At 32.6% G+C, this 26,084-nt stretch overlaps 2 protein-coding genes across 3 annotated transcripts; both read left to right on the forward strand.

Annotated features, from left to right (window-relative positions):
* Nucleotides 1–8,162: 8,162 nt before the first annotated feature.
* Nucleotides 8,163–11,897, forward strand: CCD7 (carotenoid cleavage dioxygenase 7). The gene is made up of 7 exons (NM_001247504.1): nucleotides 8,163–8,979; nucleotides 9,067–9,195; nucleotides 9,818–9,949; nucleotides 10,038–10,310; nucleotides 10,426–10,511; nucleotides 10,756–11,076; nucleotides 11,431–11,897. Exons 1-7 carry the CDS (start codon nucleotides 8,163–8,165, stop codon nucleotides 11,662–11,664), a joined length of 1,992 nt encoding a protein of 663 aa, NP_001234433.1. The 3' UTR covers nucleotides 11,665–11,897.
* A 3,656-nt stretch (nucleotides 11,898–15,553) lies between these two features.
* On the forward strand, nucleotides 15,554–25,976 carry LOC101264859 (nucleoporin-like protein). 2 transcript variants are annotated; one of them, XR_011221550.1, is made up of 9 exons: nucleotides 15,554–17,279; nucleotides 20,283–20,364; nucleotides 21,416–21,494; nucleotides 21,860–21,982; nucleotides 22,345–22,921; nucleotides 23,332–23,435; nucleotides 23,958–24,045; nucleotides 24,147–24,245; nucleotides 25,594–25,976. XR_011221550.1 is itself a non-coding variant. In NM_001345849.1 (9 exons), exons 1-9 carry the CDS (start codon nucleotides 15,752–15,754, stop codon nucleotides 25,687–25,689), a joined length of 2,277 nt encoding a protein of 758 aa, NP_001332778.1. In that variant the 5' UTR covers nucleotides 15,630–15,751; the 3' UTR covers nucleotides 25,690–25,879. The 2 variants fall into 2 exon arrangements, 1 of the variants encoding a protein (NP_001332778.1); NM_001345849.1 differs by having other exon boundaries at nucleotides 15,630–17,279; nucleotides 22,345–22,422; nucleotides 25,594–25,879.
* The last annotated feature ends 108 nt before the right edge of the window (nucleotides 25,977–26,084 follow it).

Consider the following 26,084-nt stretch of genomic DNA (forward strand, 5'->3'; position numbering starts at 1 on the left):
GATTTTGGGATTTCATTTGACATGTTTTATGGATTGGATTTAAATTTGGGTCAAAAAAGATGAAATCAGGTAATTTCAATTGAAATTGAATAATTTTGAGCTTTTCATATAATTGAAGGGTACACATGACAAGTTTGATAACGACAAAGGTAAATATAACTTCGTTTTAATTATAAGAATATAGTCAACTAAAAAAATAAAATTAAAGGATATTTTTGATTATTTTCCCTATTTAGAAATTTGAGGAAATGATTAAATTTTTGTATAAATTATTTGAGAATCACTTTTAAAAAATTATGTTATAATTCAAATTTTAGTAACTAAATGTACTAGAAAGATTTTCTTGCATTTTATAAATTGTGAACGTCTTATATAATATAATGAGACAAGTGTCAAAAACACATCTAAAACTATTCAATTTTTTTTGAGTTTTATATATAAATTATTGAGAGTGTGAGATTCATACCTAAACTATCATTTTTTTAGTTTGAGAAACACATCAATTGTGTGTGTAATGCACTTTCTCTTTTATTTGAAAAAACTTTGACACGTGGCATTTCACATAGATAAACTATTTTATCTAAATAAAATAATTAAAGTATTATTATCTATATAAAAAAATAAATTATTTTCTTACATCACTCCATCACTTTCCCCCCCCCCCCCCCCCCACCCCCCAAAAAAAAAAAAACCTACTCAGCCCCCTTATAGAAATTGATATTATTTTTAAAAAAAAAGTCCACCCCATCCTAATTATTCCTCTGCTTTTAATTTTTATTTTTTTACATTTTTCTCATTTTGTGTTAGATATGCACGTATATATATTTTTAGAAAAAAAGTATATTAGTGTACCTAATATAACATAAATAACTAAAAGATTTAAAAAAAAAGTCTTGTGATGATAAGTAAAAAATATTTTCGATATGTATATCTAAACACGGGAAAAAAATTGAAAGTGGAGGGTTAAGTGGGATGGGTAGAATTTCCAAATTAGTATATGAGGAGGGGGGCGAGACGAATTAAAAAAATGAAATACTTTTGTAAAAGAAATTTAATCAAAATAAATTGTGGGGGTGAGAGAAAGTGATGGCGTAGGGTAAGAAAAATATTTTACATTCTTTATAAAGAAAATATTGCTTTTTATAATAGTTTGAAATTTTTAATTTTAATTAATACTAATAATTTATTTAATTTTTGTCAAGGTAGAATGTTTTGTTCATGTAGAGTATGATGTGAAAATTCTTTAAAATAAAAGAGAGAGAGTATTACACATACCATGATAAGAGGGGTATAAAGAGAGAAATGTGTTTCTCGAACTAAAAAAATTAATAGTTTAGTTTGAGTCTAAAATTTCTACTTTGAAATGGTCTAAAGATCTATCTATCATCTCTCTTGTTGAATTGATAAGTGTTCTTCAGACAAGATAAATTGTTGGAGGCATTTTTTATGCAAACTATCAAAAAATAAAATAAAATTGATTATTCCTTGCAAATATTATAGAAAAACACATTTGAAAAAATTATGTTGGTAGAGATCTGATGCGGTATGTGGAAGTTGCAAACAAACAGGTCATGTTATGAAAGTGTGCAAATTCAAAGATACTCAATATAAATCACAAGCATTATTAGTATAAGAAGAATGAGTTTGAGGGGAATGTTGAAATTTGGTAGAATTTTTTTACTTTTATTTTTTAGTCTAAAAATAATTTATAGTATTTAATTTTCTTTCAAATCTAGGATTTATATTAATAACAAAATATTTAAATTTATTTTAGTTTAGATCTAGAAGGATTCTCTTTTATTCTCCTTAATTATTTATAAATAGAGATGTACTATTCTGTTTGTATCAATGCAAGAATCAATACAAAAAGTTATTACCATTCTCTCTTTAATTTCTCTTTCTAGTTTCTTCTGATCCATAACAATAGTTTAGGTATCAAACTTAAACTCTCAATAGTTTAGATATGAAACAAAAAAAAAATACAATTTAAGTATGTTTTTGACACTTATCAATTATCTCTTATGTAATATGAATGTTCAGATTTTTTTTAATGCAAGTATATTAATGTAAAAACATAATCTTAGTCAAATAACGTGAATTGCAACAATGATATACAAATCAATTAACAAAATGAATATCGTATTAGCAAGGGTAAATCAATCAAATCATATAATTGTCTTACATTAATGGTAAATAAATTAAGAGGATCACTATTTTATTTTATTTTTCTTAATTAAATTGTGAACCTATATGAGCACTTCCAATCTATACCATTGCAACAAGGAGCTATTCTGTCACGACCCAAATCGGACCGCGATTGGCACCCACACTTACCCTCCTGTGTGAGCGAATCAATCAAATCTAAACCTTAACATTTCAATGTACTATCAACATAAAGTAATGCGGAAGACTTAAACTCATTAATAAAAACCAATTCAATAACTATCCGGAGTAATGAAGACTGGCTAGAGTTACTGTTGAGTCGAAGATGACGGCACGTTTGCTGCACTCCACAATTAAACAAGAAGAAAACATAAAAGTAGGGATCAGTACAAAACACGGGTACTGAGTAGATATCATCGGCCAACTCAAAATAGAAATAAATATATACCAAGTAATATCATAAAATCAACTATGATACTCAACATATAGCATTTACAATTACCATAACCCTTGGTCATAACACCAAGCACATCAATGAGGACTCACGCCTCCTCATCATACTCATTTGGGATTTAGGTTCATTAGATTGAGTATATTAACATCTTTCAAGATTCATTATCTTTATTCCTCTCGTGTCGGTACGTGACACTCCGCTCCTCGTATACTATCTTGGTGTCGGAACGTGACACTCCGATCCTCATATACTATCCTGGTACCGGAACATGGCACCCGATCCATATTCTATCCTGGTGTCGGAACGTGACACTCCGATCCTCATATACTATCCCGGTACTAGGATAGTATATGAGGATCGAAATTCGATGGTGAGTGCAATATTAGTCTTACCCACTCATATGGACAAATCTAGCATACAGCTTATGAATATATTGTTAGGCTCATCTTATATATAATATATATACTTTGTATTTTGTATATATGTGATAAAATTTTCAATAAATTAAATATATAAAAGAATTAAATTATTTTTGAGTTATCGAAATTAATGTATAGATATTCTTCATCTAATTATTGAATCAAAAATAATCTTAGGGTTAATTTTATGGCCCTTTTCTAGTACCCATAAACAAACTACTCCCATCAAATAACAAAAATCAGGCCACTGAATGTATTTTCTTAATTTATTTGCTTGGATATTGGTAGAAATAGATTGAAACTTTAGCATGGGCTTAGAACTTACACCTTTAACAATTTGATTCGACGGAGAGATAAATTAATAGAATAAATTTTTTTTTTACATGATTTCACCTAATTTATCTAAATATAAACCCTTGCAGAAAAATTTCAAAAAATAAAAATAAAAAAATCATATACCGAATTTCGACCCAAAATGGCCACCATTTTATTTTTAAAACTAAAACAAATTCCTTTTTACTTATACTATGTTTGGATCATTATTATCCATTGTATTGTATTGTTATTATACCTACAATGTTTGTTTTGATTGTTACTTAAAATGTATTTTATTGTTATATTTCGTTGTTACATAACAACGAAAACCTCTATTTTATGAAACAACCAATTTGGTGTGTTCCCACTGTTACTTAATATTTTTTTTCAATCATATATTTATATAATATTTCAAAATTCTATTTTATCCTTTATCTTAATTATTTGAATCTAGTCAAGCCTCCTACCTTAGAATAATTAGGATATTTTAGTAAATTTATAAATTACAATAAAGTACAATACGATCAGACCAAATAATTAAAATGTTATTAAACAACAACAAACAATACAGTCTAGCCAAACATTGTATCTACCATACAATATAGTACAATAGAGTACAATACAATACAATATAAAACAATGGATAATAATGATCCAAACAAAATGCTAGGTTTCTAGAATTCATAGGTTCGAAATAAGTGTAAAAATTGAACTCAATTTTATGTATTCCCCATTGTGTTTGGTCAAGAACCGGGGTTATGGTCTTTTTTATATATAAAAAAGAAATAACAAGGATTTATATTTAGATCAGTTAGCTAGGTAAAGCCTTGTAATAGATTAAGTTGACAATTATCATAATATATAGTATTTTTTTTAAGTAAGTTATATATTTTTAAAAAATTAAAAATAAATTAAATTAAAATGAAAAAATCACCAAAAAAGATAGTACAATTATCAAGAAGACATGTCGATCGTACCCTGCCTATATATAATGGAAATGTATAAAAGAGCTACAAATAATACTAAAGACATATATGATTAATAGGCAGACGTGGAATAATTTTATATCAATTTTAATAATTAAAGATAGTTTTAACTTCTATGAATTTAAAAAGTACTACTACTACTAAATAAAAATATTAAATATACATTGGAACCAAATAAAATAAGTATATTGTGTAGGATTTTTAAATATAACAATAATTCAAAACTCATAATATTCGAGTTTTAAATTTCTCTTTGCGCCTTGAAGCAATTAGCCCGACATTCAAGACCATCATTCCTCTCTATTACATTTTTATTAATTATTAAGTTGCCTAATGAAACTCCAAATCTCTTTTATTTATTTAAGAAATTTATTCATTTATACTCACCTTGTTAAAATTGGAACACATGGACTACAAAAAATATAGTTTCTTTTTTTAATACTAATATTTTTTTAAAATATGTTGAATTCATAGCTCGTTTTAGTTATGTGTTGAATTTGTAATAAAATATTTATACATACAAATTTAATTAATTTCCTATTACAAATACATAACCTTGATATTGAATACAAGACTTTCATTTCTCTCTATTACAGTTCAAGAACCTCGATCAAATCTCCTCTTCTTTGTTTTTTACTCACCTTATGTTAAAAAGAGACACGTGAAGAATTTTAAAACTTAATTTGTTGATTGTCTGACCTTAATAATGAAAATTGAATTCTCCATATTAATTTCCGCTTTCTATTTCTCGTTTCTCCGTCACATATATTTTTTTTTTAATAAAGGGACACATGGAATACAAGAACTATATATTTTCTTTTCTTAAATAAAAGTGCGTATGTGCTCATTAGTGAAATCATTTTCTCTTCAAGTTCAAAACCTTATTGCCACCAAAAATATAAATAAATGTACGATTAAATAAGCACTTAGGGTAAATCAAATTACAACTTTGCACAAAACAAATCATAATGTGCACTTCCTCTCCAATATCGTTCCCCTATGATTCTTGAAAGTCCAATAAAATAGTCTGATTAAAGTTCGAGTCAAAATTTAAAATTTATAAATTCTAAATTCGTTATCCAACTTATCACTTATTTTACTTACATACATGTAACTAAATATTTATACATATTCGATAAATTCTCTATTTAAAATACTATAAGATTTTTTTAAAAAAAATATTAAGTTCAGATGATCAAAATATATCTGATATTGTACCTCGAAGTTGGGGCCCTACCCACCACCCTAAGATCCACACAATTGGAACATATCATTGATTGGACCTTGGTCAATACAAATTAAACCCCAAATTGGAAAGCTCCTATGTATTTTTATAATTTTGGGGGTAGTTCAATTTCAATCAATAATCATATTATATATTATAGAAAAATGGTGGAAGTTGATGAATGCATGAAATCATAAAGATTCCTCATTAGACGGCCATGAAATGAACAATGTGGACCCTCTATTGTCACTTTGTTGATGGAATCAACCACGACATCACATATTGGTATCAAATATTTGTGCATATAATATAAAATATTAGTATAGTGTGAATTATAATCATGGACCAATTGTCCTTTTTTTTCCTTCTTATAAAATTAAAAAATAATATATGGTGCACTAGACTATATAGTAGTGTTACTATTATCAAAACTGCTAGCTATAGGTACTTGTAAATATTATTAACTGGTCATTGGAGTTGTGTATATTCTACTTAGTGATGATTACACTTTGCATAAAGTTAGATGACTTTTTTATTTTGCTGGCCAACTTGTGTTTGATTGTGGTGCCAATTGGCAAACAAAACTAAATTTTCAAAACAACCGAAAGGAAAGAAAAAAATAAAAATAAAAGTCATGAAGGTATTCATCATTATAATCATTTTCATGCAAAACTTTGATTTTGTACGACAACAACAATGTAATAGTGATTCATCATTGTGCAATGTAATGTATCGTGACACATATAAAACAATGCTAATATTAATTTGAGATACTATTATATTTCCTTCCGTGTAAAGATACCGATTATAAAAGAGAGAATTATTGGAAAACACTCTTAAATTTGGTGTAAATTATTATATAAGTTTCGTCTCTAAACTATTGACAGTTTAAAAAACATTCATCTTACTAACCAAATTTAATAGCACGTGGTCTCAAACTCTTTTAAGAATATGAAGATCTTTTAAAGCGGAGAGAAGTGTTGAAAACACCCTTAAATTTGGCGAGAATTTAATGGTGTATTTCGCTCATGTTATACAACGTGTATATAAGTTCAATTAGTTAAGTAAAATGACGTTTTAAGATTATCAATAGTTCGAAAGCGAAACTAATGATTCGCGTGTGCAGATGTTTGCAATACTTCTCTAGTAATAAAACCGAATAAAATAATAGTTTTAGGTGAAATTTAAAAATTAAACTGAATGAAATAATACTTTTAGATGAAATTTAGAAATTTAATTAACTATAGATCAAATAGAGGTATAATCTAAAAACTATAAAAAGTAAAAAAGAAGTTATTATAAGAAAATAATTTGTAGGATTATCTACTACTTTATTCATATATTTATATAACAACAAAAATTATCTAAATCGAGTTTGTAAAAAACTTATTGAATAGAAAAAAATAAAACTTTGAACTATTTAATTCAAATAACCATTAAAAAGAATCATATCAATATATATAATCCAGTAAGCCATGAGATAAAACTGATGAAGCTGCTTTGAAATTTACGCAGATTTTACTAATTTTAGTTTTAAGTGAAGTGGCATATTCCTTGAATTTTGAAGAAAGGTAGCAAACAACAAATAAACAATGTGAATATTATTTGTGCACTCATATTATATATTTTATAGTATAATTAGGCAATAGGAAGTTGTCTTCCAATTAAGAAAAAGCAAGAAGCATAAATGGCCCACCACCTTAATTTTGTAAATATTATATTGCTAGTAAGTTACAAAATCTCAATATGGTGACATATAGTCCCACCATATATTTTACAATTCCATACGATCTTAACAAACCATAGGACAACTCGTCAATATTGCCAAGAAAATTAAATAGAAGCAAAATGAAAAACAAAGCTTTTCACTGTTTCCTTCCCCACCACCCACTTCAAATGGGTTCTTTCTAATTTATTTATTTCACCAGTCAAGTAATATAGTTAGAATTTTCTTTTAAAATGTACATTTTTTCATATTATACGATATAAATTTTCAATAAAAAGATGTCAACAGATAAATAGTCGATGACAATTACAAATTCAATCTTTAAACATGATAGATTTTAATAATCTAAGAGAATGAGTTGTGAAATATATATCTAAGCATACATACATATATCATATTCGACTCCAAATCACTAGATATTATGCAGCACAACAATTAATTAAATTCAGGATTTTAACTATATGTTACCTCCTTTTTTTTTAATATGTTTCAAAAAAAATAACATTTTTCTTTTTTTAATAACAACTTTCCACATAGCATATTTAATGCCACAAGATTAAAGGACAATTTTATACATTTGACATAACTTTAATTTATGACCACATGACAAAAACTCTTTTTTATTTTTTTAAATTTCGTGTCAAGTCAAACTAAACCATTCTTTGTGAATAATAAAGAACAATAACTAGGTCCAAAATAAACTTTTTATACATAAATAAATACATAACCTAGACTAAAACTATTAAATTGTGTCGTATTGAATTAAATGATTCCATAGTTGGATCCGCCACATGGAGGGGTGAGGGGGGAGGGGTTGAGGGTGATGTAAACTTACATATATTATTATATATATATATATATATAAGATAGTTTGATGGATCTTCAATTTGTATCACTACCACCCAACTCTAAAACAAAAGCCAAAATGCAGGCCAAAGCTTGCCATAATATTAACAATATTCCTCCAAAACTCTTGCCACCGGCTAAACTGCCGTCCACGGTGGCGATGAGCCCGAGCCAATTAACATTGCCTAGCCACGTGGCGCGAGCCATAACGATCACCACGTCCCCAACTCATGAAGTTTACACACCAGAAATCGATGACACAGTTACTGCCTATTGGGATTACCAATTCCTTTTCGTGTCCCAACGTTCTGAAGCTACCGAACCCGTTTCACTTCGGGTCGTGGAAGGATCCATACCATCCGATTTCCCTTCCGGTACGTATTACCTCACCGGGCCGGGCCTATTCGCGGATGATCATGGTTCCACGGTGCACCCTCTAGACGGACACGGCTACTTAAGGACATTTGAAATTGATGGTAGTACGGGTCAGGTTAAGTTTATGGCTAGGTACATTGAAACGGAGGCTCAGACTGAGGAGCGGGACCCGGTGAGTGGAAAGTGGAGGTTCACTCACCGGGGCCCGTTTTCGGTACTGAAAGGAGGGAAGATGGTTGGTAATACGAAAGTTATGAAGAATGTGGCGAATACTAGTGTGTTACAATGGGGTGGTAGGTTGTTTTGTTTGTGGGAAGGTGGTGATCCTTATGAAATTGATTCTAAAACTTTGAATACACTTGGAAAATTTGAATTAATTAAGAACTCTGATCAAGTATTAGAAGATAAAAAAATTAGTCATAGTGATTTTTTGGATGTTGCTGCTCAGCTATTGAAGCCTATATTATATGGTACGATACGAAAGGACTTTTATTGTGCTAAATAATGAAAATTGATCTTTATTTAATGACGAATTAGCTAAATATTTTTATTTGCAGGGGTGTTTAAAATGTCTCCAAAGAGATTGTTATCTCATTACAAGATTGATACTCGTAGAAACAGACTTTTAATCATGTCATGCAACGCAGAGGATATGTTGCTCCCTAGGAGTAATTTTACATTTTATGGTAAGATTGTTTAATTTTATGAACTGAAAATTCCATTTAATTAATTTCTTATGTTTCTTCCTTTTTAATGTTTAAAGTATCTATTGCACTAGCATTCATGTCTGGTGTAGTGTAAATTAGGTCATTATTTTAAATAAAGAAATCGATTTTATAAAGTTCATATTAAAGAAACGATTCATTCCTTAAAATCATCGATGTAAAATTTTTCTTATCAGTAAATTAAAGCAACATCAAAAATGAAAGGAAAAACAAGCTTTTTCATATTATTTTGGCTTTTTTTTTTTGCTTGTAAGCCTGACATCAGTAAGGTGGGATTTTATTATATGTTTTCCTTTTTTTGAAAATAAATAAATAAATAAGAGTAGAGGGTCCAGTGATAAATAAAATATTTATAATGTTTTTAAACTAAAACAAGGAGTAAACATAATTAAATGATCATTATCCTAGTATATAATACTCCAATAATCCAACTCTACTTTTTAAAAAATTGTATATTTTCATCAACATCACATGTAGATGTAGTACAACGTTAACAAGAATAATTCTTTTGTTTTTGTCTCCATATATTCATAATAATTCAAATTCTAGTTAATTTAATTCATTTTATTTTTTTTTTGTCTAGAATTTGATTCCAATTTCCAGCTACTACAAAGCCAAGAATTCGAGATCCCAGATCATTTAATGATACATGATTGGGCTTTTACTGATACTCACTATATATTGTTCGGCAACCGCATCAAACTCGATATCCCCGGTAACTAATTATTCGATTTCTATACTAAAAATAAATATTTCATTTTACTTATTTATTCACTAAAATTTTGCGTACGCCATCGTTGCAGGATCAATGACAGCAGTATGTGGGCTTTCTCCAATGATATCAGCATTATCAGTAAATCCAAGCAAACCAACATCTCCAATTTATTTGCTGCCTAGATTTCGTAACAATAATGTAGAAAGAGATTGGAGAAAACCTATAGAAGCTCCTTCACAAATGTGGGTGTTACATGTTGGAAATGCTTTTGAAGAAATTGATGAACAAAATGGAAATCTAAACATACAAATTCAGGCTTCTGGTTGCTCTTACCAATGGTTCAATTTCCAAAAAATGTTTGGTAAGCAAGCACGAGTTTATGTCTGCCGCACTGTCAGTATATATAAACTAAAACGTTTTATATAGTAGATGATTAAAACTTAATTTGTTTCTTTTCCTCCATATATATTTTTCAGGCTATGATTGGCAAAGTGGTAAACTTGATCCTTCCATGATGAATGTAGAAGAAGGAGAAGAAAAGCTATTGCCTCACTTAGTTCAGGTCTTCTTCCTAATGTTTAGTTTATTATAATAAAATCGTAAAATTATTATTTTTAAAACAAAAAATAAAATAAATAAAAGACGATTGGACTTAATCAATACATATAATCATTTTATTTCATGTGACACATATGATGATACATGAGAAACTTTTTATTTTTTTAAAGATGTTTCAGAATCGGGTCGTTATTATTATTTTATAGTAGTGTCACGTGTAATGCGAATTTGTGATCATGGGTATGCAGGTATGTATAAACTTAGATAAAAAAGGGAATTGCACAAAATGTTCAGTAAATGATCTAAATCCTGAATGGAACAAAGCAGCAGATTTTCCAGCGATGAATCCAGAATTTTCAGGCAGAAAAAACAGATATATTTATGCAGCAACATGTACAGGTTCACGTCAAGCGCTACCCCATTTTCCTTTTGACGCAGTCGTGAAATTAAACGCGGTTGATAAATCAGTCCAAAAGTGGTCAGCTGGTAGAAGAAGATTCATTGGTGAACCTGTTTTTATTCCAAGAGGAACTAATAAAGAGGATGATGGATACCTTCTTGTGGTTGAAGTAAGTAATTATAACTTACATATACACATACACTAATAAAGTTTGCATAGTTAGTGTCTTTTAGCACCACATGTCTTATTTTTCTACGAGTAAAATATCACTTTTAGTTACTTTGACTTTAAATATGTTATTTTCGAGTGATATATGATTATGTAAGAAAATTTTAGAAGTTTACAATGTGGTAAATTTTTATACTCTAGTGTCACCTTTATTTGTTATAGCAGACAATTCGTCTTAATTCAAAGATTGACAAATTAAACGTCGTATTTAAAAGACATTAATTGTAATTTATATATAAAAAAAATAGTATTACTTCTATTCTTATGATTTTGTGTGTGAATATTTAATTTGCAGTATGCAGTGTCAACACAAAGGTGTTATCTTGTAATTTTGGATGCACAAAAAATTGGAGAGAAGAATGAAGTAGTTGCAAGACTTGAAGTCCCAAGACATTTGAATTTTCCTCTTGGTTTTCATGGCTTTTGGGCTCCTACCAACTCTAGCCTAGCCAATCTACAAAAAATTGAATCCAAGTGTAAAAACTCTTGGTCAATGATGAAGGATAACATGGTTAAACTTGGACAATAATAAAAAAAATAATAAAATAAATAATGTTTTTATATATATAGATGTTCATTAATAGCTTAATTATGCAAAAGTTTTTTAGAAAATTTAATAAGGTTAATTTTTTGGTAAAATAGTTCATTTGTATACTAGAATCCAGAAGAGTTCCAACAATGTCAATTCTTTTATTTCAGATGTAAGCATTTTTTTAGTTGTATAAGCTATGATCATATAATTAATTTATTTTGTTATTATTATTTTAAATTCTTTATAACAAGTAATTATCGGTTATTTATAATTCTTCTGTATAATTTTCCCTTACCAATTACTCATTATATGATCAACCAAATATGTCTGACATTATAATTACATTCAATTAATTACACCACATTCAATTGGCAAAGAAAAACTATGATTTCGGCTTATCTTAGGTGATATGCTTCTTAAATAAAGACATATACCTTTGTAGCTAGACAAATTCATATTACAACTCCAATACTATACTTTCTCTATTTTTCTATCTTTTTAAAAATAATTAATTAAGGATATAATAAGTAAAAAGAATTATTCTTTTTTGATTCTTTAAAATAGACAAATGATCATAGATAAATAAAAGAATATATAAACAAATAATTAAAAACAGAAGGAGTACTAAATAAGGTTAATCTCGCTCGCTAATCGTAATAAAATATTGAAATCGATGTTGCCTTTGTTGAAATCATTTGACACGGAATTTCTCTGAAAGAAACTTTTGTCATTTGAATATCTTTGATATTTATATTTTTTTCTAATCTGCTCCTCTTTGAAGACATATTTTATTTTAAAAAAATATTTCTTTATAAGTGTAAATTTCAAAATTGATAAGTTTGATAGTTAAATCAATATTTTATCTTGTTTTTTTTTTTAAAGTATGAGGGAAAAATTTCAAGATTAATAATTTTATGATTAGATGACTATTTAAAATAAATTCTTGAAATTTACTCTGGAGATCTATGACCCAAAGTCTACTTATTATGAAGGCGAAAATAAAATTGAAATGATCTAACAAACTCCCGTACTTGTACAAGTTTGTATTATGAAATGTTCTATTTAAATTTTTACTAACTAGGCTCTTAACTCAATCAAAAGAAGATTTATAAAGGAAAAATTATGTTAATACACAATTTATTTTATCATAATCTCTAAAATTTCCTATCATTTGTAAAAATTACAACAATCTCTACTCTCTTATATTCTCAGATACATCACTTTACGCTATGTATCTGTCAAATACATCACTTATACATAAAAGTATGGGATCGTATGTGATGTATTAAGATGTATTAAAAATCGAGAAGCAATGTATCATGACTTGAGAGATGTATTATAAATTAGGACGCAATATAGTGGGACATTTTGAAATGTATGCTGTCACGGCCTAAACTGTCGTGATTAACACTCACACTACCCTCCGATTAGAGAACCATTACTACCACCCAACCAAACAATACTAATTAAAAGACAAACATTTAAAGATGTGGAAACATGTTGAAATAATCAATTTAAAAGTTGAGTTCTCATAAACTCAGTAAGTTATAAAAAACCAAACACAAACAAACGGATGTTCAACCCTTAAAATCCGAAAGTCGTTGTATCAATTTTTTTTAATTAAACGGTATAAGATAAGGGGATGCAACCCTAAAACAACTAAATATAAAGTAAAGAGTCTTAAAGGTCTAAGTCTGAAGTAAATAGACTAAGATCTTAGATGAATCCATGGTAGTCTGAAGGAACTGGCTCACCATTAATCTCGACAAGTCAATGATCTCCTAGTTGAGATTCTCAAAGATGCCATGTACTCAACATAGAAAGAGCATATGCAATATCAGTACACAAACCAACGGTATACTGGTAAGATCAAACGACTTTTTCAGTAAGTATGACATACACAAGTAACTACAACATAGTAAACCACACATACACAGAAAGAATAACAATTTACCATTTCATGCTCAATATATCAATTTCCAAATATCAATCTCAAATGCAATAGTCAATAATTGTCCTGTCATAGAAGTCACACTCAAATTGTTAGTGTGTCGAAACGTGACACCCGATCCAATCAACCATAATTACAAACACAATCAATATCGCAATAGTTCACAAATAGTTATTTCATTAATTTGTTTCATCTTTTCGTATTCACCTACGTGCATGAATACAATTAGAGTAGTTAGCAGACATATATAATACAAATGAAAAATCAAACAATCACCTACCTCGAAACTAAGCTTAAATATTATTGATGAACTTGAGTTTTCCCTTTTCGGAGTCTCTTAGGTTGTTCTTGATTCTAAAACAAGTAGTTCATGTAAAGGATCAATAATAGTGCCTACTTTATCCGAGTTATATTCAAATACTAACCCTTGGCCAATTCCATGATCCAAACACTCAACTAGAATTTTTCCCGATGTTAAAGTCAACGCAAAATGCCTCCCCGAAGGATAAATAGCAAGGATTATAAGTTTTAAGAATCAATTTATGAATTAGGGAAGTAATTTACTTACCTTTAGCGTAAAAATTAGTGGAAAATAAGAAGAAGCAGCCATATGTCGCCCTTTTGCTCTCCAGGAATGAAGTTTGTTGGAAATAACGTTTTTGAGACTCTTCCCATTTTTACTTGCGATTGGCCCGCTATGGCGGGAATAATCTTGTAGTGGCGGGGTTTCACAAAGAGACTCAAAACTTGTGTTCCAAGTATCCAATTCACAACATACCCTCAAACCTTAATATCCTAAAACCATCCTTTCGCTGTAAGATCTCTACCGTCCGAATTCGATTTCATAAAGCCGTACAAGTTCCTTATCGTCTTGAGTCTTGACTATCCACTCAAATGATCAAAGTCATAATCAACCTTTAATCCATTACCAGATTACCCTATACCTCACCTGATTCAGATTTCGTTCAAGTCTAGCATAGGTAAGAAATTTATAAGATACTACTCCTAAGTTTTTTGGCCCAAATTCCTTCCCCATTGATTCATCCATAATGATGGAAACAAGTTGTTACATATGCCGATTCGACAAAAGATTAAGGGATTTTGTAACGAAAAAGAATAGAGATCATATGTAATTTGCTCTTAACACTAAGATTTTTGTAAAAAATATATTTTTAAACCCTTACTACCGTGTAGTTCACTCGTCAATGTCACGTCACATTAATTAATAATATGTCATAATTATCTTCATTAAGCATTGTTAGAATTATTGACTAAAATATTAAATAAAATGTAAAATGATAAAATTTTAACTCCAAATAGCCGCACCCAAGACCCAATCGCCGCCACTCCTCTTTCTCTCTCTCCATTTCCACTATAATATAGTTAGAACCCACCAGTATCCTTGTTCTCCTCTCAATTGTCTTCCTTTCTCTACACCACCAACGTTCCCTTGCGAACCACCAGATACCACCTCTCCTCACCATCCTCTCAACGTACCAGCATGCCCCCAACAAACCCCTCGTTGCCTTACATTCTGGCAAAAATGGGTCCAACTAATGTTGTCTCACTCCAATGCAATAGGGATTGACTATGAACTTCATCGAGCACTCATGCGTGAAGAAGATTTATTTTTAAAATTTGTTATTTTATTCTTTTATAATTTTAATATTTTAAATTTAAATATGATGTTCAATTGCCACACGTGTGATCACACAAGTATATCGACCGTCTATGATAATCAATGTTACCATTAATTACCATAGATGTCCAACCACTCTTGGTGCTCCATTTCGACACCAACGAATATTCAACTAAACACTCTATTTTGTGCTCGCCGCCAAGTCGATAATTGGAATATCACACAGATATAATGAATGATCAAAAGAATTTGATATATTGTGCTTTAAAATACATACCTATTTAGATTTGCGAAAAAAAACACACACAGAAAATAAAGAGTAAGGTGTAAATTACAACTATGTACTTACCTTGCAAATTACTCTTTCTGGTCAGTTTGTATAAAAGCCCTTCTTCTCCCATTGAAAAACCCTCACTGTCCCCTGCTACTCTCCTGCTCCGGCGGTGAATTTTGAACAAGAAAGAAGTACACGAGCATCCGCAGCTCCGGTAGCAATGTCGACAGGCTTTTCATTCTCCTCTTCTACTTCACCCTTCTCTTTCTCTTCAAATCCGTCTTTTACCACCACCCCCTCTGTCGCCGCTACCACATCCGCTTCCGGTTCTTCCCCATTTTCCTCGCCCTTCGCAAACCCTAACCCCACCTCCTCTACTCCTTCTTTTGGCTTCGGTACATCTACTACTTCAGCCTCTTCTGCTCCTTCTTTTGGATTCGGTTCATCTACTACTTCAGCCTCTTCTGCTCCTTCTTTTGGATTCGGTTCATCTACTACTTCAGCCTCTTCTGCTCCTTCTTTTGGTTTCGGCTCTAATACCGGTGCTTCTACACCGTCATTTGGGTTTTCATCTAGTGCTGCTTCTGGTTCCAGTCCCCAACCAACTCTATTTGGATCTTCTTCCGGATCCACTACATCTGCAAGTGGTTCGCCATTGTTTGGGGCGAATTCAGCTAGCGCTGCTGCCAATTCATCCCCTTTTGGGTCTTCACTTTTCGGGTCGTCAGGTACGCCCTCGCCGGGTTTGTTTGGGTCCAGTTCGGCTGCTGCTTCAAATTCGGGCTTGGGCTTGTTTGATTCTTCTCCGTTTTTATCATCAACTACTGCTTCTACTGGAAATGCAGCATCTAGTGCTAGTACAACTCCATTTTCTTCATCTCTATTTGTGTCTTCTTCTTCAGCATCATCTTCACCTTTTGGATCATCTTCAACAGCCCCTTCATTTGGTTTTCCGTCATCAGCGGCCTCACTTTCGTTCCAGTCGGCGTCAAATTCAGCTTCTTCTTCACCTGGACTTTCGTTTGCCAGCTCGGCAGCTGCCAGTTCCTTTTCTTCTTCATCTGCATTTTCTTTCCCTGGTGCTTCACCCGCAAGTTCAGCTTCTTCTGCACCGGGATTTTCTTTGTTAAGTACTTCAACCACCACTTCAATATCTTCTGCACCGGGATTTTCGCTTGCTGCTGCATCAACTAGTTCTGCAGTCTCCTCACCAGCATTTTCGTTTTCGACCTCGAGCTCAGCAGCATCAGGTCCAGCAATTTCATTATCAACGCCAACGCCGAGTGCAGCATCACCTGCACCTTCATTCTCTTTTTCCATGCCTGCTGCGGCTTCGTCATCCCCATCACCTTTTTCAGCTTCGTCATCCCCATCACCTTTTTCGGTTGCAAAAGGGACTGTAAGCTCTGTAACAGCTTCTGCTTCTTCTTCAAGTGCTCCGGTGTCTAAACCTACCAGTATTGGGTTTTCAATTTCTTCATCGCCTTTGTTTTCAACTGTTACTACCCCCACCAGCATTTCTACAACCGCAGCTGCTATTGGAGCTTCTTCTACGACTAGCGGGACTGGTTTATCTCTGACATTTCCTGCACCCACTTCTTCAGCTTCAACGACTAGTGCTGTTGATTCATCTCCGATTGCTGGATTTGGCACCTCTGCCCCATCTACAGTTTTTTCATTGTCTAGCAAAGCATCTGCACCAGCTTTATCCTCACAGCCTCAATCAACTGCGGCTGTGCCAAGCTTTGGTAAGGTTTACTCATACCTTGTTTGAATATTGTGTTGTATCATATGATAATTAAACTTGATTATTGAATGGAATATAGTGACCGGCATACTTTAATGGAGCTTTGATTGGTTAATGAAGTGAAGTTAGTTGTTCTGACTTTTTTCATTGATTGCAAAGGGAAGCCCATACCCATAAAGGTGGCTTAATCATCCATGACAGCGATTTTCTTCTGCTGTATAAAACATTCCCTAGTGAGAGAAGTGAATGTTTTGATAATTGTCAAGAGAAAATGTAGTTAGAGGCCATATTATTGAGGTGATATTCAGTGCTAATTTCCCCTTCATAAAAAAAAGATAATTGAGTACAAATTCCTCTCTTTTCTTTTCAGGGACTTTTTATAACTCAGTATAAAGTTTCTCAAATATTCTGCTATTCTTGATAGCTATTGTTTTAGGTGATTGAGATAAAGATGTTCAAATTATGACAGGTTAGCAATTTATTTAAACAGCAAGTTGTTAAAATGTTAGAGCTCGTTCCTAATAGGAAATATATTCTATAGTAAGATCATGCTGAAGAAGGAAGGAGTCTGAGAATTTGACTATGAGATAGAGTTGTGTAGCCTATAATGTTGCTCCTATAGTAAAGCTGGGAAGCATCCTGTAGGCGACGAGCTGCTAAGTGTCCATAGTACTGTGGTTGTCTGCTAGATGTACTGGCCAATAGCCATAGTCCCTGCTAAGTGTACTGTGCCTTCTTTAAGTGAGATTGGTTCTGTTGATATGAAGTCCATACAGCAGTTGTGGAGCATCTGTTGAGTGTTGAGTTTGAGGTTGTTGCTGGAGAGAATGGGAGCTTGAAGCAGTTTGAAACTCTCTGCTGACATGAATGACTTAAGTTTTACCTCCATATCACTCTTAACTCTGGATAAATTTCAAGCAAATAAGATGACATTTCCACGGAAGAATATCATGAATAGTAAAACCACAAAGCCAGAATTTTGAAGTTAGGTGGCTAAAGTAACGGCAGCCATGGCTGTGCATCTCGCCCCAGGGATATCATATTATGATGAACTGCTACACATGAAAATGAAGGGCTGCTGAATCACCTAAAGGTGCATTTCAAATGGATCACAGAGTTGAAAAAGTTGGCATAGCTTCCAATATCAGGAACTTCTGATAGAGTAACGAGTTAGATGACTTGGGTCAACACGTAAATAAACAACAAGAACAACAACTATGCCTCAGCCCCAAACTACTTAATGTGGCTATTTGCTCTGATTGTGTCACTCAATTTATACCCTTCAATCTGATAATTTGATATGTTGGGAACTTGTAAATGCTGCAAAGAAATCTGCAATGAATGTGGAAAATATGAAGTGGATTTGCTTGAGTTGGACAAAGGTTTTATTTGAAATAATTTAGGTGAAGGGATGATGAACTGCTTGTATCTCCTTTATTTCCTTCACAGAAGTAGTGTTAATTTTGTTCCAAGTGAAAATTTTTCTGTGTGCCATATCTCTCAATGTTTTATCGTTTCTCCTCTTGTTTGTTGATTTAAGTAAACTGGAGAAGTAACATGTGTGAAATATTGGTTCAGATCTTACTGGAATTTTCAGTCTTAGATTCTTACAATCACAAAGATTTAGGTGTTTGAGAGCCTTGAAATATTTTTTGCCTAGCCTGATAAGTGCTTTTGGGCTCATTAGTTTGGTGTTACACATATGGTTATATATATATATATATATATATATATATATATGCACACTGGGCCCACACTTATTTGTTGGTGCTCTACCGCTGCTAAGCATCTGCTTTTATCCCCTAGATGTTCCAGCGTTGTACACTTGTAGGGTTTAAATGTCAGAAAATAGGTTTATCTGGCAACATCCTTTTATGTGTTGCAATAATGTAAATTGTGCATATTTTAAATGTCTAAGCAGCATAGATAGGAATAGTTATAACAATTGAGCCTTTGGAAGCAATTGAGAGGAGTTCTTTCCATGGTTGAGAAAACTCAAAACTTTCAACTATTACAGAAATGTGTCATGTATTATGTCCCCGTGCCTGTCCAATTTTGTTGCTATATCAAATGAAAACATCTTTATGTTTGAAAGGATTACCACTAGTTTCTTTGCCAGGCTCATTAAATTTTTTCTTTCAATCATGGAACGATGCACTTCACCTGTCAGAAAAGTGCTCCCTACGTTCACTTTTACTTGTCCAGCTTGTACTTCGCTCGCACTTTAAGAAACACTGATTGATATGGGTATTTTACCACAATACCCATATTAATTGTTATTTAGTCTTAGGTCTTGGAAAGTGATTTGGGGAACAAGTAATTAATGCTAAGGGTAAAACATGAAAAAAACATGATCATCTCTTGATATGCTAAACATGAAATGTGTTTTTAGTATAGGGACAAGCATAAGTGAATGGAGGGAGCAAAATAGAAACACAAAACAATTTGAGTTGACCCGACTCATGGAACTGTGGAGGAACAGTTTAGAGCTGAAAATGGGCTGTTTAATCTTTAATCGTGTAGCACTAAAAACTTAATCTGTTAGGAAAGAACAAAATTATGGATCATATGGAAATCTCTAGGAGAATTTTATTAGTTCACAAGAACCAATGGTGGTAGTTTGGTTAATCATTTACACATCCTGATACTAAAAGCGCATTGTTTATGTTCTGCTTAGAGTTGCTGTAATTACTGAATACAACGTCGATGTCATTTTTAGTAGCATATTTACCATGTCCTGAAATATTAGTCCATGTTTGCTCCTCTAGAGTGAAACGAATATTTGAATAAGCTATCAAATGTATTTAATTGATATTTGATGAAATGTTGTGGATTGTAGTACTTTTGGTTGTTCACAAACATTTAAATTTTATTCTAAAAATTGAAATTATCTACATCCCATTTATTTAAGATCAGAATGTGATCATCTACCTTACTCTGTCCTGCTTCCATTTTCCAAGCATTTCCAGATACAATATTAAGTGCCATTTGTTATTTTTTTTAGGTGTCCCGAGCACAACTTCTGCCACTGCAACAAGTTCAGCTGCTCAAACATCATCACCCTTGACTGTGGCTTCTAGTAGTGGGTATGTATATTTTGATTGTTTAAAGTAAACTCAAACTTCTCTTATCTTACTGAAATAAGTTCCTGGGTTTATGCCAAGGAATGAAGAGAGTTTTGGGGACGAAAAGTGCAAAGTGAATGAGTAACATTGTGACTGCAGTAAATAGTTTATGAGCTTACTTCAGCTTGTGTGTTAAGAATGAGCAGTATTTTTGGCTTTTCTATTTGATGTTGCACTGTAGTAATTTATTTCAAAAGAGCTTCTCGTCCTTTCCTATATCAATTGACTTTCAAACCATAAGGCGTCTGGCTTCCAAAGATAGTGTAAAGCTCTATTCAGGTGTTGTTAGTTTAATGCGGATTGATGGTTTCTTATGCTATTGGATATTTTACAAAAATTCTTAACATCATTTAAGGAAGCATGGCTTCATTTCTGTCATCCTGAAACAATTGAAGTTAACACTCTAATTGGAACATACTAGGATTACAAAGTTTAACTTTTGGAGCAGCCACAATTTCCCTACAAGTATTGGCAATTGGGTATTATGCTTCTATAAAGATATGTGGTTGGGTACTATTGGTACAGAATTGTGTAGGTTATGGTTTTCTGGCTACCACCGTTGTTTTCCTACATCAGTAAATTCATTATTCAACCCACCAAAAAAAGGTCCTAGACTCACAAAGAAGTCATTGGAGAAGAAGAAACTATTAAGTTGCAGATTCTCTATACTCTGTACTGTTAGTTGGAAATTTATTGATTTAATCAGCACAAGTCACAATTAGTCCCCTCAGAAAGTAGAATTTGGATGTAATAACATCAAATAAAGCTCAATTCATCTGTTGTGGTGGTTATTTATTTAGTGAAGAGGAGAGTCTATTATGAATGAGGTATAAAGATTCTTGTACTTCTCTTTTCCAACTCATGCTAACCATGCAAAAAGAACATTATTTTGAGAATTTTATGGCCACAAATTAGGAATGTATTCTTCAATTGAGATCCAATCTTGTTGTGACCTGCTCTATGTGCATCAGTTTGGCTTTGAATTTTATTTTGCTTGCCTCTTTCTCTACAGGACTACTTCAACTTCTACTGTAGTTGCCACTTCCACACCGAAATTACCATCAGAAATTACAGGAAAGTCTGTAGAAGAGGTAACATATGTGCTAAATATTGGGTAGTATCTTTTTCTCTCTTTCCCCTTGATAATCAATTCTAGGGGTGATATAATGCACTTACCTTTGATTTCACATGTATTGAACTATGGACTTCCTTGAATATGCTGAAGTTTCACTAACTTTTGTGGCCGAGTAATGTTTTAGCAAAAATTAATAATATGAACATACTGCACGAGGGGGGGGGGGGATAGATGATAGAGACATTAATTTCAATATTTATTGGTCAGTTATCCAGTCTTTCTTAGTGAATATTTCACCCATTCCCGTTTCTTTTTGAGGAATTCACATTGTTCCTGTTTGTTACATATGTAACTTACTGCGATTCCTTCTTTCAATGAAAGATCATCAAGGAATGGAACGCTGAGCTGCAGGAACGTACTGCAAAATTTAGAAAGCAGGCTAATGCGATTGCTGAGTGGGACAGAAGGATCTTGCAGAACCGTGATATTCTTCTCAAACTTGAGGTAACTTAAGATTTATTTAGAGTCAACATTCTTCTTTGGAAAATACCCAATATTTAATTCAAGCTCTCTGCAAATCCATTTCTATTCTGTAGCTGCTGCATGCAGTAAGCTCCATGTCATTTTTGTCTTCAATTATCTTATGCAATAGCTAGGTAGGCGTTTCCTGCTAAGAGGTCGAGTTTCCAAGATTAATAATAGAGCACTATATTCATTCTAATTGATCTTTGCTGCTAAGTCCTGGTCAAAAGAGTTACTTGTAGCCATGTTCTTTAGTTGCGTTTTTCCTAACATACTTGTATAGGTTGTACCTTCAGTTATTTCTCCTGGGAAGTTTGACATATGTAATTACATTGTTATCTCAGAGTGAAGTTGCAAAGGTTGTTGAGACACAAGGCAGCTTAGAGCGACAGCTGGAGCTAATTGAGACTCATCAGGAAGAGGTCACTTAATTACCATGATCTTTCCTGCAATTTGAGTCTTTTTTCCCGATTGAATGTGTATTTGTCATGTAATTTTTAAAAGATTCTATGCTTATGCCATCCGTGCAATTTTAACCAAAAGATTGTTGGCTCGGCTGCCTCCGGTCCGGTAGGTCGGTCGCCCTCTAGCCAGTGACTAGCCCAGCTATGGAGCTAGGTGTACACCGCCACGTCGAGACTCTCTTTCGAAAGTGAGATACCGGCTTTCATAAGAGGGAAAGATCACTCCGTCATGCAGCAGAGCAGTGTTCATCTAACTAGAAATTTCATAAGAGAAGAAGAAGTTAAATAGTATTTCGGAGCCATACTTTTAAAAATGCTAATCTGGTTGATGTTTCTGGAGTGGATCTACTGATATTCTTTGATACCCAACTTTTGCATACTTTCTTGTGCCAATGTACCATTGGAGGAAGCTGTTATTAGTCAGTATCCAGATCTATGCTGTCCCAGTTCCATTAAGGTCGCTACTTGTATCTTATCCATTCTGTTCTGCCTAGTTCTATTCCATTGCGGTGCTAATTACTTTTCCTTTAAGACAAACTAGTGTTTCTCTAAATTTTATACTATCTTGAGCGTTTAACTAGCTTAATCACAATTAGTTGGTATTGTTTCAAGTTCATAGTTTAGATCTTCTGGATGTTCCTAACCTATCATCCATGGTTGAGGATAGAATGAGGACACACACATCAATTTTGCCTTGTATAATTGATGAATATGGAGTTACTTTGCGTGAATCTTTGTTACCTATTTAGGCCAGTGTTTCACAGTCGCTACTTGCTTGTTTTGTTTCTTGTAACTCCTGGTTTGTGATTTCCAGGAGTTACAAGAAACATCCAGAAGTTCATTCTCATTTTTCTCACCCTCTGTTAGGTTGACAAGGCATTGCAAAGCATGGAAGAAGAAGCTGAGCGAATTTACAAAGATGAGAGAGGAGTGATTCTTGATGATGAAGCTGCAGCAACAAGGGATGCAATGTATGTGCATTTTTGGATAATCTTTTTTGCATCTGGGTTCTTTAAAGCCATGCATAATGATGGCCTTTTAAATTCATATCCAGCTTGTTGGTATTGCCAACTGCAAAAATCTCATACTGTTTCTTTTATTGGAGTGGGGCATTAAATGACCTAAAACAAGTCTTAAAAAGTGCATTATGTTACCTTCTTTTGGTTTCATTTGCCAGTTTAGAAGGTTAGGGCGTCAGGCCGTAATAGATAGCTTAAAAGAGAATATAATTAGTAACTATATATCCATTTTCTTCTTATTCATACTTCATAGTCTGAACTCTGACATAAAGTATCAACTTGCACTTGGATCTTTAAATAGTTCTCTATTTTGATCTGTCCTGTAAATGGAAGCAGGATAGTCCATTACCCTCTTGCAGTCAAGAAATAAACTTTATTTTTTAATCCTAGATTCGTTCTGCCCTTTTTTCATCTATATCCTCCACTTGGCCATATTTTAATGCATCCAGTTCTGCGGAACTGGTGTGATTTCAGGTATGAACAGGCCGAGTTTGTGGAGAGGGAAATGGAGAAAATGACAGAGCAGATCAAGTCAATCATTAATACTTTTAATGCCTGCCAGGTTTTGTACCTTCATTTATTTCTGCTCCTGCATTATGATTAGATGGTATTAAAAATATATGTTTTTTATTAATTCTTTCTTTACTGGTTTATTTCATTTAGGGTGGAGAACTTGAGGCAACTGATGGAATGACACCGCTTGATGTTGTTGTACGAATCTTGAACAATCAATTGAGTTCACTGATGTGGATTGATGAAAAGGTGAGTATTGTCTTCTTGTGTTTCTTGTGGCTTTTGTTTCTTAGTCTATTGCATTAAATGAAATCAGAAGGAAAAGAAAGTAAGTTGGACTAGTAACAATGTCATTGGACTGGTGAGAGATGCGTAAGGAAAGAAAAAGAAGGGAAGTCTTTAGTTTTTAGATTCATTCTTCCAGATAATCTTATGTGACAAAAATGGTGTTGTTCTGTATGAGTCTAAGAATTTCTATTTCTGGGAAATGCATATTGTCCAAGGAGACATTGCTATTCCTAATAAAGTTTTCACTCTCTTTTGGTACAAATGGTTATCTCCATATAGAAAGGAAAATATTCTATTTTGGTAAATGCATATTGTTCAAGAGACATTGCTATTCCTGATAATGTTTTCTCTCTCTCTTGGAATAGATGGTTATCTCCACTATAGAAGGGAAAAGATTAAGAGAGAGAAAATTAGTTCATAAAGAAATTTACTGTATGTGGATTACTAGCACCTGTTTCAGAATTCAGCTGGAATCATACTTGTCTTCCCTTTTGGATTTCTTTTTGGATCATTTTGTTGGAATGGCATACTCGTTTTTTATCTTGAGGTAGGGTTTGATATACTCTTAGAAGCAATTACATCAGAGAATCATTGATCTTGCAGGGTTAGAAATATTACTCCACTAAGTTTCTAACTGTTTGATTCATATACTCGTTTTAAATTCGTAAGCTCACAAAAAAAATCTATAGCCGGACTAGGTTTGGGAGTAATTCTTTAAAGATAAGCAGAGTCAAGTTTTGGTTACAGTTTGAATACAGTATTGCCAAAATACGTTATTGCCAAAAACAACCTAAAAAAACAGATATAGGAAGGGGGATCACCACCTGGAACTATCACTCTGATGAATTATAATTGCCAATGTGAAATCCTTTTCTTGTGGGGCCTGTGGGTGTAGTCTCCTGCACCTACTACCTTGTTTAGGGCGAAAAGTCTATTATGCCTCTTCCTCCCTACTCCCAAAAATTCTTATGCCCCTAGATTGTACTAGTAAACTAACAAAATTCTTATTAATTCATCATAGTACATACATTACCCTGTCTTAGCGAATGCTTTAGGATCTACTATTACTGATACTGATCAATACGTAGCCTACTTTACCATCCCAGATCTGTTTTCTACTGTTCATTTTGTGAATAGATTTAATTTTGTTGAAGGCTTCATCTAGATGCAATTTAAGACTCGAACCCTCACCTTTATGAACTGAATGATATAAGATCTGAGACTGTTCTAAACGTACTCTTGGTTTACTTTGGATGCTTTCTTTCCTTAAATATGAAATGTTAATGATACCATTTCTACATTTGTTCAGACTGAAGAATTCTCATCTCGTATTCAGAAGCTTGCAAGTGAAGGGCCTGCTGCCAATCGTGAATCAACTGCCCCTAAATTATGGTTGACTCGATGATTGTTGTATTGGTGCTGTCAACAGGTTCATGTCAAAGTATAAACCCAAGGGCTTCTGAATCTTTTGTGGATTCTCCTTCCTGCTGTGTATGCTATTAGGTTTAAAGACAGAGATGTTAAATCTTGATTCATTTCAAAGGCTTTACATCTTATTGGTGATTGAAATGCTGAGATCTTTCTTTTTTCTTTCCAAAATGGTGCTTAAACTCACGTGCCTAATCTTTGATTATATTACTGTCAAGACAAAATGATGTTTACATAAGAAGTACAAAAATTAGCAGACTAAAAGGTTGAACAGAGTCTTTTGTTTGCTGATGCATGTTAGTTATGGTGTTTCCTACTTTTGTTTGCTATGAGAGTATGAGCAGCCCAGACTGAATTGATTACCCCTCCCTG

Source organism: Solanum lycopersicum, chromosome 1 (assembly GCF_036512215.1).
Source record: "Solanum lycopersicum chromosome 1, SLM_r2.1".
NCBI lineage: Eukaryota > Viridiplantae > Streptophyta > Magnoliopsida > Solanales > Solanaceae > Solanum > Solanum lycopersicum.